The 18,107-nt window shown below is 36.6% G+C and overlaps 1 protein-coding gene across 1 annotated transcript in view; it reads left to right on the top strand.

Annotated features, from left to right (window-relative positions):
- MAP3K1 (mitogen-activated protein kinase kinase kinase 1) overlaps positions 1-18,107 on the top strand; it is a 56,334-nt gene that overhangs the window by 16,969 nt on the left and 21,258 nt on the right. Inside the window, exons 2-6 of the mRNA XM_070935876.1 lie at positions 13,713-13,869; positions 14,663-14,869; positions 15,453-15,653; positions 16,066-16,182; positions 17,107-17,255. Of these exons, the coding sequence (XP_070791977.1) occupies positions 13,713-13,869; positions 14,663-14,869; positions 15,453-15,653; positions 16,066-16,182; positions 17,107-17,255 (831 nt within the window). The remainder of the gene's footprint in view (positions 1-13,712; positions 13,870-14,662; positions 14,870-15,452; positions 15,654-16,065; positions 16,183-17,106; positions 17,256-18,107) is intronic.

Raw genomic sequence — 18,107 nt, 5'->3', positions numbered from 1 at the left:
TTTATGTAGTGCCAAACTGCAAATTAGGATGAGTAGTTCTTGTATTATTTTCTCTGCGGGTATATTTGTTTGCAAGATCCAGCTACCGGTATTTGTGAGTTTATGTATTGATCAGGGAGGCAGTGTTCAGGGAGTAGAACTTAAATATTGTGCCTGACGCTACTACATTTACAACATACCTTTAATAAATAATGGTGGGAAAAATCAGTGAATTCAGGTATTGGCAAATTGTTTTTAGGTTTCTACATGAAATATTTAGCAAAAAAGAACTCATGCTTTATTCATGTGAGCACATTCCTAAAGGAAAACTCTTTTACAAACTTTGCTCTAGATTGTTAAACATTTCTAGAGGGGTAACCATATCGTTGATAGCAAAATCAGCCAGGAATCTTGTGGCATCTTAAAAACCTTCATCCCTTCTCTCTGAATTGGCCTAGAACATTATGAAAAAAATGAACTCTAGTTTAAAATGAAGACTTGGGTAAGTGGGTACATTCCTAATTGATGGTCAATTAGTTAGCTAAGTTAGTTAGTACTTCATAGCAAAATTGAAAGGGTAAGAGAGAAGTCAGTGAAGTAAGATGAAAATGGTTATTTCAAAATTTAAGAATACATCTATAGTAATAACAGTATACAATAATAAATATTTAAGCACTTAAATATTTAAGTAACTTATTGGCAGCTTTTCTGTTATCTAGGTTACATGCTGTGTTTTATTGCATTAGATTAGATAAGATTTCATATGCAAGTATGTTCTTGGACTACAAAATCTTATGCAAAAAAATGGCTATAAATATATATAATAGATTGTAGATTTTAGCAGTGAAGATGTTGTAAATACAATTAATTGTTGGCTATTTTCATAGATATTGCTGCTTGTTTATTCATATACTGTATGGCCTGTTCCAGTTGTATAATCATTCTTAGCTAACGGGGGATATTGGTGATTGAGATTTTTTTCATGGAAATTAGTATTAGCATGTTGTCTGTTAGCAATCTAGCAATCCATATCCTTTGATAGGTATCTTGATCACTTCATGCAAAAACATCCCTAATTTTTTCCTAATTCTAAGTTTTTTGGAATAGTATTTAATAAGACACAATTGAAAGCAATATTTCAGATTCAAGCAGCAGGTTAAATGTTGAAAATATTCCTGACCTTTTAGAATTGGCATGGTATGGCTGTTACAGGAACATAATATTTTATTTATTGAAGGCTGCCTTTCAAGGAGATATTTATATCTTAGGTAGAGCTTGAATCAGGATATGGCTTAAATCTGGCAGGAATTAGCTTGGGGAAATAATTGCTTCTTCGGATTTCACTTACCACTTGTTTTAGCTGCTGTTTCATTAGATACTTTCTTTTGTTTATTTTTCAGTGCCTTTAATAAAATCAAAGGCTATGGCTTAGATTTATCTCGAACAGTAACTCCATGGAAAACTAAACTCAATTTTTCATTTTTGTAATTTACAATATATACAGAGAATTATAGCAGTTAAATTAGGGAAGTAAGCATGGTCTTTAAACAATTGTTGACAAATATAATGACAGTAACCACTGTCTTTATAATCATTGTTAGTTTAAATATAGTATATGCAAATCATTGTTGTATGTAGGCAATGATTGCTATGTTTTTTAAAAATCTAACAAAATAGCCAAAATCTCATGAATAATAACTAAAGAAAAAAAGAGAGAAAGGACTCAAACTTCTAGGTTGGCAGGGTTTCTGAAAATCGGTAGTTTCTGAGTTATCTAAAATAAGAATGACCATCTGTTGCATGGTCTTTCTCCCGATGGTGTGTTTAGAAACAAAAGACTAATAGATGTCAAAGGTGGAATTTTTATTTGATTTGAATAGAATGCTGCCCTGTTTTCTTATATAAAAAAAGCGCTGTCACCTTTATTCAGCTTTGACTGATTTAAATCAATTTAGGTTGACATAAAGTAAGTTCACAATTAACCCCAATGTACCTGTCAGCACCTCTCTAATGCTGCAAAGCATAATGACTTTTAAAACAAGACCATGTTAAGCCAGATGTTGAGTTCAGATTTGCCAGTTCGTTATAGGGTTGATTGAGCCTTGGAATGAAAGCAGGCAACTAGATGCATCTAAAAAGCTTACAAATGATCAGGAGAAAATGATGAAGATTTGAAGCCAATTTAAAATTAAGTATGTGTAGTACATACAGTAATATGTAAACATAAAGATTATCCTCTTTTCAACCTTCTTAAGTGAGGCTATCACCACATCTGGTATCAGCAAATTCTAGAATTTGTGGACTGTAGAAGGACCCTCAATGATATATCTAGAGCGGGTAAGAATGAAGAATCTTTGCCTTTTTTCCAGTATGGGTAAAGTTGGGAATGGTGTTGTTTTATTTTGCAGAGGCCTTGAAAACTAATCACTATTTTCATTTCATTTCATTTTCATTTTATTAGATTTCTATACCGCCCTACTCCCGAAGGACTCAGAGCGATGCACAGCCAAACAATAAAAACACATACAATACAAAATTTAAAAATAGAATAAAATCAAATTAAATAATTTTGGCCCCGACAAATTTAAACCCCCAAACTTTTAAAACCTATTTAAAATTGAATATATAAAATACTAAAAGATATTTAAAATTTTAAAAATCTTTTATAAAAGAGGGGGAAAATTAGGCCAGGCCGGCCTGGTGAAATAGTAAGGTCTTTAAGGCGCAGCGGAAGGTGCGCAGATCCGGGATCCTCCGTATCTCTGGGGGGAGCTTGTTCCAGATAGTAGGTGCCCCCACAGAGAAGGGTCTCCCCCTGGGGGCCGCCAGTCGGCATTGTTTGGCTGACGGCACCCGGAGGAGCCCCTCTCTATGGGAGCATACCGGCCGGTGGGAGGCTATTGGTGGTAGTAGGCGGTCCCGCAAGTACCCGGGTCCTAAGCCATGGAGCGCTTTAAAGGTGGTAACCAGAACCTTGAAGCGCACCCGGAAGACCATCAGGAGCCAGTGCAGCTCGCGCAGGAGGGGTGTTACATAGGAACGCCATGTCGCTCCCATTACCACCCGCGCGGCTGCACTCTGCACCAGTTGGAGCCTCCGGGTGCTCCTCAAGGGGAGCCCCATGTAGAGAGCATTGCAATAGTCCAGGCGGGAGGTGACAAGGGCATGAGTGACTGTGCGTAATGAGTCCCGATCCAGAAAGAGACGCAACTGGCGAATCAGGCGAACCTGATGAAAAATCCTCCCGGTCACGGCCATCAAGTGCTCTTCTAAAGACAGCCGTGAATCCAGGAGCACGCCCAAGTTGCGAGCCCTCTCCGTGGGGGCCAATGATTCGCCCCCAAACTATCCTGTTTTTGTTTTTGTTTTTCACTTAGAATCTTACAACTGAGTTTCAGCTGCATGACACATGGCTTTAACTAAGAGCTAAAGGGAGGGAGATGCATGCAGGTTGCTTAGCCCACCTTATCTTTCAGTTGCTGGGCTTTCTAAAAAGGTCTAAGACAACTCACCATGGCCAGCTTGCCTTGGCTAACTTATTGTGGGATAACTCAGGAATGCCAACTTACCACAGGACAACATGCTGACGGACAGCTCAACACTGTATTAATTGTTTCATTCAGTTACTTTTATTATCGGTGACCATGTTTTTGTCAAAATTATTGTAACTGGAGTTTCTGGATTTATTTTCTTTATTATTATGGGTTATGGTTCCATTGAAAGTAATTTAACTTTTGTATTTATTGAATTGTCCTGTGGCGAGTTATCCCACTCCGTTCTAAAAAGCTTGGGACTTTGTAATAGTCCAAGTATATTCAGTGAAAGATCACATCTATCTTAGTATGTTTACTGACATACTAAAATCCCCACAATGTTAGGGAGACAAGTTTTATTCTTGTAGACGACATTTTAGTTCTTTTGTTTTTTTTAAAGCAAAACTTGTTTTCCAAAACCTGGTATTTCTTTTCAATCCTTTCCACCAATTTGCCCAGGACACATATTAAGATAACTGAGCGATAATTTTTTGTATTCCTCCTTGATTTTTTTTTAAAAAGTTAGATATTTCTTGCTCCTTGGTGAAAATGCTAGTTTTAGAAAATCTAGAAAATATTTTTTTTTATTAGGACTTCAGCACAATCCTGCTTAATATTTTTAAAGAATTATTGGATTATTATATCTGTTCCTGATGATTTATTTATTTTAAATTAGTAAGGCCTGTAATTTGTATCTTTCTGTTCTCTGTCCTTTTAGATCTTTTCCTGAAAAGGCCAACATTAGCCAACAGTGAACGTGCAATCTTTCATGCTCCCCCTAAATTTATCAGGCATGATGGTATATTTTTTAAAAACAAGAACAATTGATGCATTCTATACTGTGTACTTTTTTTGAGGTTTAAATTGGAAAGTAAGAGAAACAAAGGAGTCACTAACACTGAGAACCAGTGGTGGGTTTCAAATTTTTTTACTACCAGTTCTGTGGGTGTGGCTTGGTGGGTGGGGCAGGGGAAGGATACTGTCAAATCTCATTCCCTCCCCAATCCAGGGGAAGGTTACTACAAAATCCCCATTTCCTCCCGATCAGCTGGGACTTGGGAGGCAGAGAATAGATGGGGGCGGGGCCAGTCAGAATTTTTACTACTAGTTCTCCGAACTTCTCAAAATTTCCGCTACCGGTTTTCCAGAACTGGTCAGAACCTGCTGAAACCCACCTCTGCTGAGAACCATGGAAAAGTATTCAGACATGAACTATGCATCTGGTGGTGAAAACAGATTCTCAAAATGACCATATCCAAAAAATACCTCGTAACTGCATTCTGTGGTTCTGTTTGTATTTTCCTGAATATCTTTCCTGAAATGTATCTCTCCTTTTTCTGAATAGTGGACTTCTTATGAAACGCAGAAAAGATAGTCAATGTATCCACTATAATTATCTATAGTGACTAATAGGCGGCTTTCAGGGTGAAAGTGGCATACTTTATGAGCCTTCAAAATGCTTTTTTTCTTTTGAACAGAGGGCAAAAGACACAGCTGTGCAATAAATGCTATGTCTTGTGGAATTTCTAAGCAAATTATTAATCAGGAAGATATGCCTATTCCTATAAAATGCATCCATTTATTTTTAGTTTATTGGTTTAACTTTATTAGCATATATTATTCAACCATAAAGACTCTACGAGAAGTGTGTGTGTGTGTGTGTGTGTGTGTGAGAGAGAGAGAGAGAGAGAGAAAGAGAAATGGTTTATATTTGTGTTTAAAGAAACAATACAGATGAATTTAGTTTCTAATGTGTTCTAGAGAACATATAGTTTTAGGAGTAGTATTCTTGGATAAGCAGACTGTTCATGCCCTACTCAATCATGAAACTCACTGGATAATCATAGATTGCTCAGTTTCCATGGTGGTAGCGAACACAGTAATTGGATAATCTGTATGTTGTCCTTACTCAGAAAAAAGATATTACAGGTGTGATAATGTTATACTAAATATGGATAAAAATAACTGGTTTGTTTGACTGCTCAATATTGAATATATTTTAAGCACTCTATTTATTCTTATCCTTGTTTTACTTCCATTATTTAGCATTCTTACAAAATTCAGTACCAGCCTTCAACTCCATATTCATTCAAAACATTCTATAATAACCCTATTTGGTTTATCTTATTCTTTCTCTAATTGTAGAGAATATCATACTTACAGAGACATGTGCAGTGCCCGCACATGCTAAGCAAATCACATAGCCTATCACGTCTGTGGTATTTTTTAATGTTTCTTCAGTTACACAATCTTTGCTTTTAGCCTTCTATTTCAGTGTTTTGACAAGTTTTATGACTTCCTTTTTCAACACCTTTTTTCTTCAACACTTAGCATTTATAGCAATTTCTCGTTTTCCTTTTCCTCAGTTTTTCTATTTTCTACTTTTACGGTCATGAGTTTTGAGAGGAATACTATTTGTGTGTGAACTTTTCCTTCTATTAATTAATTTGTTGTAGTAAAACTAGTAAACTAATTGTTATGTATTGGGCTGATTCTCCAGTTAATAAAGTAACAGCAATATCAATAAGTATTGAGATATTTTTGTTAAAGTGGAAATTTATTTATCTATCTATCTATCTATCTATCTATCTATCTATCTATCTATCTATCTATCTATCTATCTCATTTCTATGCTGCCTAACTCCCTGGGGACTCTGGGCAGCTTACAACAAAAAATAATGTGAACAATATACCATAAAAGTTGTTTTAAAAAACATTAAAAACCCATACACTCCATTCGTGGCCGGATCTCGCAAGATTGCAGCAGTGAGATCAACAGCCCCAGGCCTGCCGGAAAAGCCAGGTCTTCACCGCTTTCTGGAAGGCCAATAGGGTGGGGGCAGTCCAGACCTCAGGAGGTAATTGGTTCCAGAGAGCCAGGGCAGCCACAGAGAAGGCCCTCCCCTGCGGGCCCACCAGCCGACATTGTTTAGCTGACGGGACCCGGAGGAGATCAACTCTGTGGGATCTTACTGGTCGTCAGAAGCTATGCGGTAGAAGGCGGTCTCAAAGATAGCCTAGCCCTAAGTCATGTAGGCATTAAAAGTAATAACCAACACCTTGAATTGTCCGGAGACCGATAAAGAGGCAGTGCAGCTTGTGGAGAATTGGTGTAATGTGTGTGTATCTAGGTGTACGCACAATAGCTCGTGTGGCTGCATTCTGGACCAACGGTAGTCTCCGAACACTTTTCAAGGGTAGCCCCATGTAGAGCGCGTTGCAATAATCTAACCATGAGGTGACAAGGGCATGAGTGACTGTGAGGAGAGCCTCCTGATCTAAGTAGGGTCGCAGTTGGTGCACCAGGCGAACCTGTGCAAAAGTCCCCCTAGCCACAGCTGTCAGATGTTGCTCTAATCTTAGCTGTGAGTCTAGAAGGACACCCAGATTGCGAGCCCGTTCTGAGGGGGACAATTTCTCCTCCCCCAGGACCAGAGATGGACAATCGACATAGTCTTTAGGAGGCAATACCCACAGCCATTCGGTCTTGTCTGGGTTAAGTCTGAGCCTGTTGACTCCCATCCAGACCCTCACAGCCTCCAGGCACCGGCACATCACATCCACTGCATCACTGAACTGATGCGGGGTCAGATATACAGCTGGGTATCATCAGCATATTGCTGATATCCCACCCCATATCGGATGATTTCATCTAGCGGTTTCATGTAGATGTTAAATAGGAGGGGAGAGAGGACCGAGCCCTGAGGCACCCCGCAAATGAGGGGCCTAGGGGTCAACCTCTGTCCTCCTATCAACACCGACTGTGACTGACCAGAGAGATAGGAGGAGAACCACCATAACACGATGCCTCCCACTCCCAACTCCCTTAGTCGTCCCAGAAGGATACCATGGTCAATGGTATCGAAAGCTGCTGAGAAGTCAAGTAGCACCAAGATAGAGGAATGACCCCCATCTCAGGCTCGCCAGAGATCATCCATCAGTGTGACCAAGGCAGTTTCCGTGCTGTAGCCAGGCCTGAAGCCAGACTAAAAAGGGTCTAGATAATCTGTTTCATCCAATGACTTCAGGAGCTGAAGTGCTACCACTTTCTTTACAACCTTTCCCATGAAGGGTAGGTTGGAGACTGGCCGAAAGTTCTTTAATTCTGCTGAATCCAGGGAAGGCTTCTTGAAATCAATTGGTGGTAGAATTCCAAGTGTCTCCTCTTAAATTTATCTGGAGTAAAACAAGCCTAGTAAAACAAGAGTCCAGCCTGCATGTAGCACAATTTATATTGCTAGGAACCTGCTCCTCAAGAGTGAAAGAATCTCAGATAATCTGGGTTTCAGAATGGTACCTGGAAAAATACTGCTGTATCAAATTTTAATATTTAAGGGTATGAGCCAACTATGTTATTTTGCAGGTGATACTTCAATGCTGCTTGAATTGCACATTGCAGTGGTTTCAATATGTTAGTGGTTTCAGTAGGCATCCTGAATACAAATGAGTCCTGAGGCAAGGAATGGGAATTTTTTGTTACAACACAGTGCCAACAAGTGAAGCTTTAATTTAGGAACTGAAACCAGCTTCAGTTTCATGTCTGAAGCTGTATTAACTGAGCTATTTGCACTACTCTCATTGCAAAATACAACACAAGAATAAAATCAATATAGAGGTAATCCTTGTTTAACAATTACCCCATTAAGCGATAATATGCATTTAGTTCTGTGAGGAAAAAGTAACTTTACAAGCAATGTTTGCATTTACAACTTTCAGAAATCTGTAAAGCAAAGAAAATCTGAAGTAAGATCACTTAACTTTACTTAAAGTTTCATTTAGCAACTGCTTTGGTTAACCAAGTTGCTGGTCCCAATTGTGGTCACTAAATGAGGACTACCTATATATTAATGATTGCAAATTGGTTGCACCTTCAGCTTTAGTCTAGATTCCTACCTAGCATAAGAATTTAATATTGCTACAATGTTAATAATGCTGGTTTTGACTAGTATTTGACGTACGTATACTTTATCATTAATCTATCTTGCAACTGCTGTCTACTCCAGATTGCAATACTGAAAATTAAATTCATTTACTTTGTAACTTATATTAGCAGGTTATTTTTTCAGATGTTTCACAAACAATAAGAAAATTTTTGTTGCTGTCTTTTGCATGTTAGGGTAGATGTAACATCTGTTCTTGTCTGTTTCAAAATCTTAAGACTTCTCCATTTATTTCTATGAGAACGTCTGATTTTTGTTTCTGAGGATGTTTAAAAATAGTTTCTAACAGTGAATTGGGAAATGACATATATAAACAATGAGAGTTCATCTTTTCCTTAACATAAATAGTGCTTTTTGTCTCCTATGTTACTTTTACTCTGTTACTTTTCTCATTTAGTTTTCTGAGATTTCCCCCCATAGTCATAAAATACTGTGTACCCACTGAGGATGCTCAGTTGTTCTGTTTAGGGGAACCACAAAGATCTATTCCTGCAAATCTCATTACTGAATCCATGCAGTGTGGGTCTTGCAATATAAGTATAGGAACTTCTCCTGATAATAGGAGTAGGATAGCAGAATGATGTTTTTTATCTATTGCAGAGCTGCATTCAGTATTATAAAAATAGACTTTCCAGGCAGCCAGTGATATGTGCAGAGTTATGCTCCAGGAACATCTACATATTTCTGAATAGACTGAACTGCAGCAGAGAGATATTTCTGTTGGCAGATTGATATTGTAGGATGCAACATGTAATCTTTTTTTCCGCGGCTATGCAATTAAGAGAGGGGGAAACTGCATCTTTCTAGAAGTGAAGTATAAAATTTAATGTATCAATTTGAGCAATGGTTTCCGGATATTATTGCTTTATAGAGAAAAGATGTGGCCTATGGGGGTTTTGACAGCTTTGCTATATTTTCATCTGAGATCATTGTTATTGGAAGAATAGATAGACAATATTGGAAAAATACAGTGACAGCATAGTTATCATTGCTAGGTTTCAATTGAATATGGAATTTGTTATCTTTCCTAGCCTCTGAACATGTTCCTTTAAATGCAGGGTCTTTGTCTCAAAGTTAATTTTTGAGCTGAACTTAAATATTTAACTGAATTATAAAAATCTAAATAAAATAAAAATGGCTTCAGCTGCATCCAGGTATGCTATCTAAGAATTATTGTAAATATATTTGCTTGCTTTAGAGATAATTAAATCAGGGAAATCTGTATCAGACTTGTAAAGAAAGATGCACAAAAGAGTCAAGCAATCTAGTTGGAGATGGTGATGGATAGACATTTAAGGGAACACAAGGGAAAGGATGATGAAGGAAGATTAGGGCAGGTGCAGATGGTTATGCTGCACTTAAATTCAAGGGAAGACTAAATCACAGTGACACACAGCTATTGGGAAGTAATGGAAAGAAACCAGTAAGAAGATTGGGGGACGTGGACCAACTTTGCCTACTAACCCAATGAATCCCTTTTGAATTTGACTCTACTGAAATCTAAAACAACCACGATGTACATTTACGTTTGGCTGAATTACAGCACTCTGAAGCAGTCCATCTGAACTTGTGTGAGTACTGTGCAGGGAATAGTATGCATTTTTTGCTCTGGGTGTAGTTTGCTGCAGATTGAATACTGGAACAGTACTGCAGTACTTTTGAGATTCCCATCCTCCTGTGCATTTTACCATATTTCAAAATACTCAGTGACCAAAACTATCCTGCCTGCAAAACGGATTGGGCAAGCTTGCTATATTTTTTTTTTCCTGCTACCACTTGATTCTTGTGCATTGTACAAGCTACTCTAGCTGCCTACTTTGACTTGCATTCAACATAAGATGCTACTCTTTGAAAAATGTTTGCTCAGGTACTTTTGGGAATAGTTTAGATGCTGCATTTGAGTCCTTCCCAAACACATCTTTCTAGATGTGTTTAGAATTCCCATCATTTTCAACCAGGATTATTGTGTTTAATAATCGATTACTATTACTACTTACCAATTATATTAATTATATGATATTTTTATGCACTATTTGTGATAGTGATTTCCACACACCTTCTTACATAGAAAGTTCCCACAGGTGTTTTTAATCACTGAATGTCATGTTAGCTGTAATGCCTCCATGACAAATACATTATTTGGAAATATAACAATATTAGCAGAGGTTAACTGAACTATTCCTGTGGGAAATGCAATTTGAAGTTCCAGGCATGTGTGAAAAATCTCTAACATAACATTGCTATTATAGTCACATTGTAAAGATGGCTCATAATCCTGAATGGGTTTTTTGTAGACTTACAGCCTAATGTTTCTGTAAATATAACATTAAAAATCTGCAATATTAACTTGTTTAATATTTAAATATTAATATTTAATTGTTTGTTGAATTGCCTGCCTACGAATGATAGACGTGATTTGATAATGGAAAACTGATAATATTCTTAAAATCTGATTCTGCATATGGAACTTTGGTTGTAATCTGTTGGGGTTGTTAAGTGGGTGACCTGACTTCATTTTATGACCACTTTTATGAAGCAAATCACGTGGTTGGTATGTGAATCATATGATCATTAACAAAGCCCATGATCATTAAGTGAATCCATTCTTTCAGATGGGTGTTTTTGTCATAAACTGATAAAAGAAAACATCACAAATTGCTGTCATGTGACTAGGATGCTGCAATGATTGTAAATGCAAGCTTGTTGCCAACTGCCCAAAATAAAATCACATGACTGCATGGGGTATGTGAGGGTTGTAACTTAGAGAAAGGTTCATAAATAACTATTTTTGAGACTGTTGTAACTTTGATCGTCAAATGTTAAGTGAGACTATCTGTAAATTTAGATTTTGCAATAGATCTGACATACGTGGAATTTTGTGAATATGTCTGTAGAGATTCTGTCATCCAGGTCATGGTTGTCCCTTGCTTTTTTCAAGAGGCAACTGGAGTTTTTTGTTTTTTTGTGAAATTATGCATAGTCAGGTAAAATGGAAAATTAGGCCCTAAGAGAGATACTATAAGGAACGAGGTTGCATATTTTCCTGCATAGTTGTACAGCCATCTGTTGCAATCAGCCACTGAAGAATCATCAAATAAGTGAATTAGTTATTCAATCAGCAGGTTGCTATAATCTGAAGGTTATCAGGGCATGAATAATTAAAGCTATTGCATTATGTGATCCATGTATTGGGATCTCAAAACTGTAAAGTTCACGTTTTGGGGGAAGTACAATTCCTTCCTGATCAAATAGATTATCAGCTATGTAGGTATAGGAATCAGACTACCAATACCTACACCTAGCCTGGGCTGAATTTCAAAGTATTGAAGTAATAAGCAGACACATTTGTATTTGGTGAGATGGAATAATATATTGGAATAAATTTACCTTACCATTATATTGACCTGTTGTTATTTTATCAGATGAGTTTGGTGTGTGTGTGTTTGTGTGTGTGTGTGTAAGCAAATCATGGAAGGCTTTATGCAGTATATAAACATTTTTTTCAGTGCCTCTTGTCTGCTACATTGAGGCCTGACTAAAAACTTGTTTCGTAGTTCATGCTTCAGAGATTATATAGATAGGCAGGCAGAGTTATTTTTTTAAAAGCAAGAACGAATTGGTTTTACTCTCACATGACAGGAAGTAAGTTGGGTTTTGCGTGAAAGAATACATGTAAAGTCTCTTCAAACATTTGGGGAGTGTGTATTTTGGTACAGAAGGAGAAATGTATTTAATTGTTTTAGCTAGCTATTATTATTCTTTATGAAAGCATAATACTACTTTGCAATAAAAACAGACCACAGGCAAAATGACAACAACTTAAGTATAAAACTGTGAGTGAAACACAAGCTAGTATCACATTTCAGAATGCTTAAATAAATTATTAGTTGACGCTGAACTAATAATAGAGGCATGTCAGTTAAATTATAACTAGGAGAATATTCCCAACAAGGTAGACATTCTCTCTTCCCAGTATCTGGGGTTTTGAAGATATGGAGAGATTCTGCATTCCTGGATTAAAAAGGCATGCCAGAGATTGATTTTGGAGCATTTGGTGTATATTCTCTTAAATGGTGTGCAACTTGCTTTCTCAGACAGACCCAGTCCCTAACATTATGAATTTTAATATGATAATAAGGGGAAATTATTACTTGTACTATTAAATACAAAACAAATAAACATAATACAGGTAGTCCTCAATTTACAACCACAATTGGGATTTCTGTCGCTAAACAGTGTAATCATTAAGTGAGTTGTGCCCTATATTACAACCTTTTTTACCATGGTCATTAAGCAAATCCAGCTTTCCCCATTTTGTTATTGGAAGCCCCTGAATAGGTTGCAAATAATGGTCATGTGACCTTGGGACACCGCAACCGATGTAAATACATGCTGGCTGCCAAGTGCCCAAGTTTTGATCACATGACCATGGTAAAACAATTAAATCTGTTTTATTCTTTTTTTGGTGGCACAAATTTCTTCATAATTATCATTTCCTTGGTCTGGGGATATGGCGTTCAACGGCCTTCAGACGGGATGCACTGAACTGCCTTGTCCACTGGGTGGGCATATCAGAAATATGAACAAGATATGTATCCCCATCCAACCATAATACACCATTCATTATTTAAGATTTTGATTTTTTAAAAGTCTGTTGCAAACTTTATTTTGGAAACGTAAAATATGTACCATATCAGTAATTCTACCTCTTTACTTGATGAGCATGTCTTTATCTCCAGTTCTGCTCGTGTTAGAGGCTCTTCAAAAGTTTATTACTAGTTGTAAAATGGCATAATTTATGAATCTATTAAAATATATTTTTAAAGGCAAAGAGCGTTTTCGCTCTTAAATTTGAATTAATTTAAATTCGCTCTTAAATTTGAATTAATAATTCTAAGAAGAAGGACAGCAAATTATTTATGTTGAAGCGTTAATGTATTGCTTCTAGTACTAGACGTTTAATGGTTTAGAGGTTTTGAGCGAATAAATTATAATTTGGTTTAAGGCCTGAAACATTTCAATACAGTAGAACCTCTGGTCACGAACACTTCTGACCACGACCAAATCAGGTTCCGACGAAAAAAATTCACATTCCCCCCCCCCCCGGCCAATTTCCCCTTCTGCACCATTTTTTTTTTTTTTTTTTTTGTAAGCATCAAATTTTGGTTTGCGACCAAATGGAACGAATTATGGTCGTGACCAGAGGTTCTACTGTATGTTTACTGACAATCACATATGTCATTTTTGCTCTTCATTTCAGCTGTAGTCGTGACATGGAGAATAAAGAGACCCTAAGAGGATTGCAGAAAATGGATGATCGTCCAGAGGAGCGAATGATCAGGGAAAAACTCAAGACAACATGTATGCCGGCTTGGAAGCATGAATGGCTGGAAAGAAGAAGTAGGAGAGGCCCTGTGGTAAGTAACTCTGAAAGCACTTAAAAAGCAGACTTGCTGAAAGCACAGAATTTGCTTTCTTGCCTTATATTATCTTACAGTTAATACTGTAAGAAATTATAATGAAATTCCTCTTGCTTCATTTTTTTCATGTTGCTATTTTCACTGGAAGGATAGATCTGCCTCACAAAAGTCAAACCCAACTTAATTTTTTGTTGCTTAAAAATGACACAACGCTGCCCTCTATGGGTAGCTTTTTAGTTTCTGCTTCATTGGTTGAAAACAGTTGTGATTACAAAAACTAAAAGGAAAACATATTTTATATTTGTATTTATTTATTTGTATCCCACATTTGTTATTTTTACAACAAAACAATGTGAGCTTTAATATTGCTTATCTAACGTGCCTGTGGTAATTGATACAGTGAAAGAGGCAATGTTTTCCAAAATATAAAACTCAAAAAACAGTTTGGGACATAGTTTTGATTACCAAATATTGAAGAAATAAGTGCTGTTTTCTTGGAATATAATACATTGTAATAAATTATTAAACTTGGACAGAAGAACCATACTAATTGTGAGGTGCTGCACCCTCTATAAGAAAAGCTGGACTCACTATAAATAACATCACTATATTACTAGATTTTCATAAAGTAGATGTTCTCATAATTTAACTTTAACTAACTAAAAATAGACGCTGATTAGCATTAAAACTAAACAGTTTGTGGAAATCCCCTCCTTCATTTGCCTACAATTTAATGAGAATATTTGCTTTCTTTTGGAAAACAGAAACATTTTTTTCCTATTGTTTCAAGGTGGTAAAACCAATACCAATGAAAGGAGATGGCTGTGAAGCAAACAAATTAGCAACAGAACCTCCTCCTGATGGACAAACAAATCCCACTTCACCTACTCAGAAAGGGAGACGGAGCCCTTCTCCAAATGGACCCTTCTCATCCTCCTCCAGGACTGTTAAATCTGAGTCACCTGGTGTTAGAAGGAAAAGGGTGTCTCCTGTACCTGTAAGTAATTATGGGATAGCCTAAATTCGTATATATCCTTCCATATCAGCTGATATCTTAAATTAGGAAGCCTTTGGTTTGATGGACATTAAATGGTGTTTAGTTACGCTTTCTGTGGTGTAAAGTTATTTTATCTTACTATATTCTGTCTGTTTTTGCTGTTTTAATTTCTGACTGATTATAAACTGCATTGGATTATTGTACTCTAAATCAGGGGTCTCCAACCTTGGCAACTTTAAGACTTCAACTTCAAGTTGAAGTCAACTTGTGGACTTCAACTCCCAGCTGGCTGAGGAACTCTGGGAGTTGAAGTCCACAAGTCTTAAAATTGTCAAGGTTGGAGACCCCTGCTCTAAATTGTATAGGTTTGTATGAGGAATACATATTACTATTGGCTTAGAAAAGCATAGAAGTAATATTTTTTATAGTATTTAGTGGAAGAAGTGTAACCATTTCTTATTATCTGATTATTGCGTGCATTCTATTAGTTTGGAAGGAGATAGTTGAATTTCTTTGAAAGATTGAGGAATGGGAAAATGAAAAATAGAGACAAAAATTACTGAAAATAAAATTAATTTTTAAGTTTCAGAGTGGACGTATAACACCACCACGAAGAGCACCGTCTCCAGATGGCTTCTCACCATATAGTCCTGAGGAAACAAATCGTCGTGTCAACAAAGTCATGAGAGCTAGATTGTATCTCTTGCAACAGATAGGACCCAATTCTTTCTTGATAGGGGGAGACAGCCCAGATAATAAATACCGAGTGTTCATTGGTCCTCAGGTATGAATTGAAACAGTGTTGACTATTTAGTCAATAACTATTAAATAAACTCATTTGAGAAGATGTAATTAAGATGACCTTTCTAGGTTTAAGAGAACATGTGAAAATGCTGAAACATTTCTTGCTTTCCAGAAGTTGCTTGACATATTTTATTTCTCACTTGCATAAATCAGAACATAGGCATTTATAAAGTATCAGTGAAATATAAACAGCTATATGAATGTCATGTTGATTATGTCAGCAACAGCAGTAGCTTGGAAAGAATAAAGCCATCATTAATCAATTATTTCTTGTTTTGAAGAAAGCAGAAACGAAATCCTCATAAATCTGTAAGAAGTGATTTGGAGGAGAAGGTTATAAAAACAATATAATATGGCCATAATAATCACAATAAATAAATTTCTATTTACAGACATGTAGCTGTGGGCGTGGAACATTTTGCATTCATCTGCTGTTTGTTATGCTTCGAGTGTTTCAACTTGAATCTTCAGATCCAATGCTGTGGCGAAAAACCTTGAAGAACTTCGAGGTAGTTACGTCCTATTTCTTTTCTCACAAATAGACAGTTGCGGCTTCTGAAATTTACCATTCAGAATTTCTATAGCTTCAAAATTAACAAAAATTCGATCATCTCATTTCTAAAATCAGTTAATAACAAGTATTATTCCAGGTTTTTTAAAAAGCCTCTGTTGATCAGGTAACTCAGTTTAGATCGTCAGAGGCATTTAAAAGAAAAAAAGGGGTTTTTTTTCTTTTAAAAGCCTTTGACGATTCCAGCTGAACCGCGCAATCATCAGAGACTTTTTTTTTACTTTTAAAAGCATTTTTTGGCCGAAGAGGTTGTAGAAAAAATGCTTTTAAAAGTAAAAAAAAAAAGCCTCTGATGATTGTGTGGCTCAGCTGGGCATGGCGGGGGGGCAGGGATTTTTGCTACCGGTTCTCCGAACCACCCGCCTCCATCGCTACCAGATCAGGCGATCCGGTCCGAACTGGGAGCATTTCATCCCTGGTTTGGCTCTATTAATTGTGTATTATTTTATTAATATAGTTTATTTAACTTATGTGGTATTCTCTTGTTCTTCAGGGGGTAGCATGATTAGTTTATGTCAAATTGAAAATTATGAGCACTGAACATATTTAATTCTCACATCTAAAATAGAATCTGGCAACATTTAGCATCTGTGTTTACATTACCATAAATGAAAGAGAGAAAATGTGTACGTATATGTGTCTAATTACAAACGATACCATTTACAGAATTCATCCATACCATAGTTGGTATTTATAGTATGCTGTTATTTTATAAACGTGTATTTATTTGTAATAAATAAATAAATATATTGATACAATTTTACCTTATAGTCTGGTTGCAATTATATATTTATTTAAGAGAGCTCAACTTTGCGTAGCTCATATTCTAACCCTGCCTATTAATATTTTCTTCCAATGTTAGGTTGAGAGTTTGTTCCAGAAATACCACAGTAGGCGTAGTTCAAGGATCAAAGCGCCATCTCGTAACACCATTCAGAAGTTTGTGTCACGCATGTCAAACTCTCATACACTGTCATCTTCTAGTACATCTACATCTAGTTCAGAAAATAGGTTAGTAATTATTCTTAAGAAATCAGTACTGCTGTTTAAATAGTTTCCATTTTTATAGGCAACCCTGTGACTCATTGGATCATCCTTTGAGGGTGTAGTGTGAAGTGACCAGAATGAACACTAATTTTTCCTGAACTGTATTGCTGTCACACAAATGGGCAAAAAAGAAGTGGGAGTGGGAGCACCTTCTGCTGGCTTCCCCACTGACTGCTTTTGGGAAGCTGGCAGGGAGCATAGAATATCACAATCACATACCCATAGGGACACTGCAATACCCATAACTTTGCAAATAAAATTGGTCTGAACATCATGGAAATTTCAATTCCACAGTAGTAATGAGTCCCAGATTTTTTAATGGCGGTGCAGTGGTTAGAATGCAGTATTGTAGGCTAACTCTGCCGACTGCCAGCAGTTTGATCCTGACCAGCTCAAGGTTGACTCAGCCTTCCATCTTTCCGAGTTTGGTAAAATGAGGACCCAGATTGTTGGGGGTAATATCCTGACTCTGTAAACCGCTTAGAGAGGGCTATAAAGCACTATGAAGCAGTATATAAGTCTAAGTGCTATTGCTATCTTTAAATTAACAGATTTTCAATACCTTCATTCAAAAATTGTGAATGCGGTAATTTGAAGGTACAAAATTAGAAACAAATAACCACAACAAGAATTTTGTAGTATACACGTAGATACTTGCTTTGTCATATTAAAAAAGGTAAAAATATTCCCATTTGGACAGTTTTGTAAGTGAACATTTTTTATTTTGTTTTCTTGCTTAATAGATTGAGACCTAATATGAAGTTTGGACTAATTTTTGTTTGTTAGTATGTTTTGGGCAATGTTTCTGTTTGTTCT

Source organism: Pituophis catenifer, unplaced genomic scaffold, assembly GCF_029215685.1.
Source record: "Pituophis catenifer annectens isolate HBS135680 unplaced genomic scaffold, rPitCat1.0.hap2 SCAF_2, whole genome shotgun sequence".
Classification (NCBI taxonomy): Eukaryota; Metazoa; Chordata; class Lepidosauria; order Squamata; family Colubridae; genus Pituophis; species Pituophis catenifer.
The sequence above is the reverse complement of the archived record's forward strand: the minus strand, read 5'-3'. Positions and strand labels throughout refer to the sequence as shown.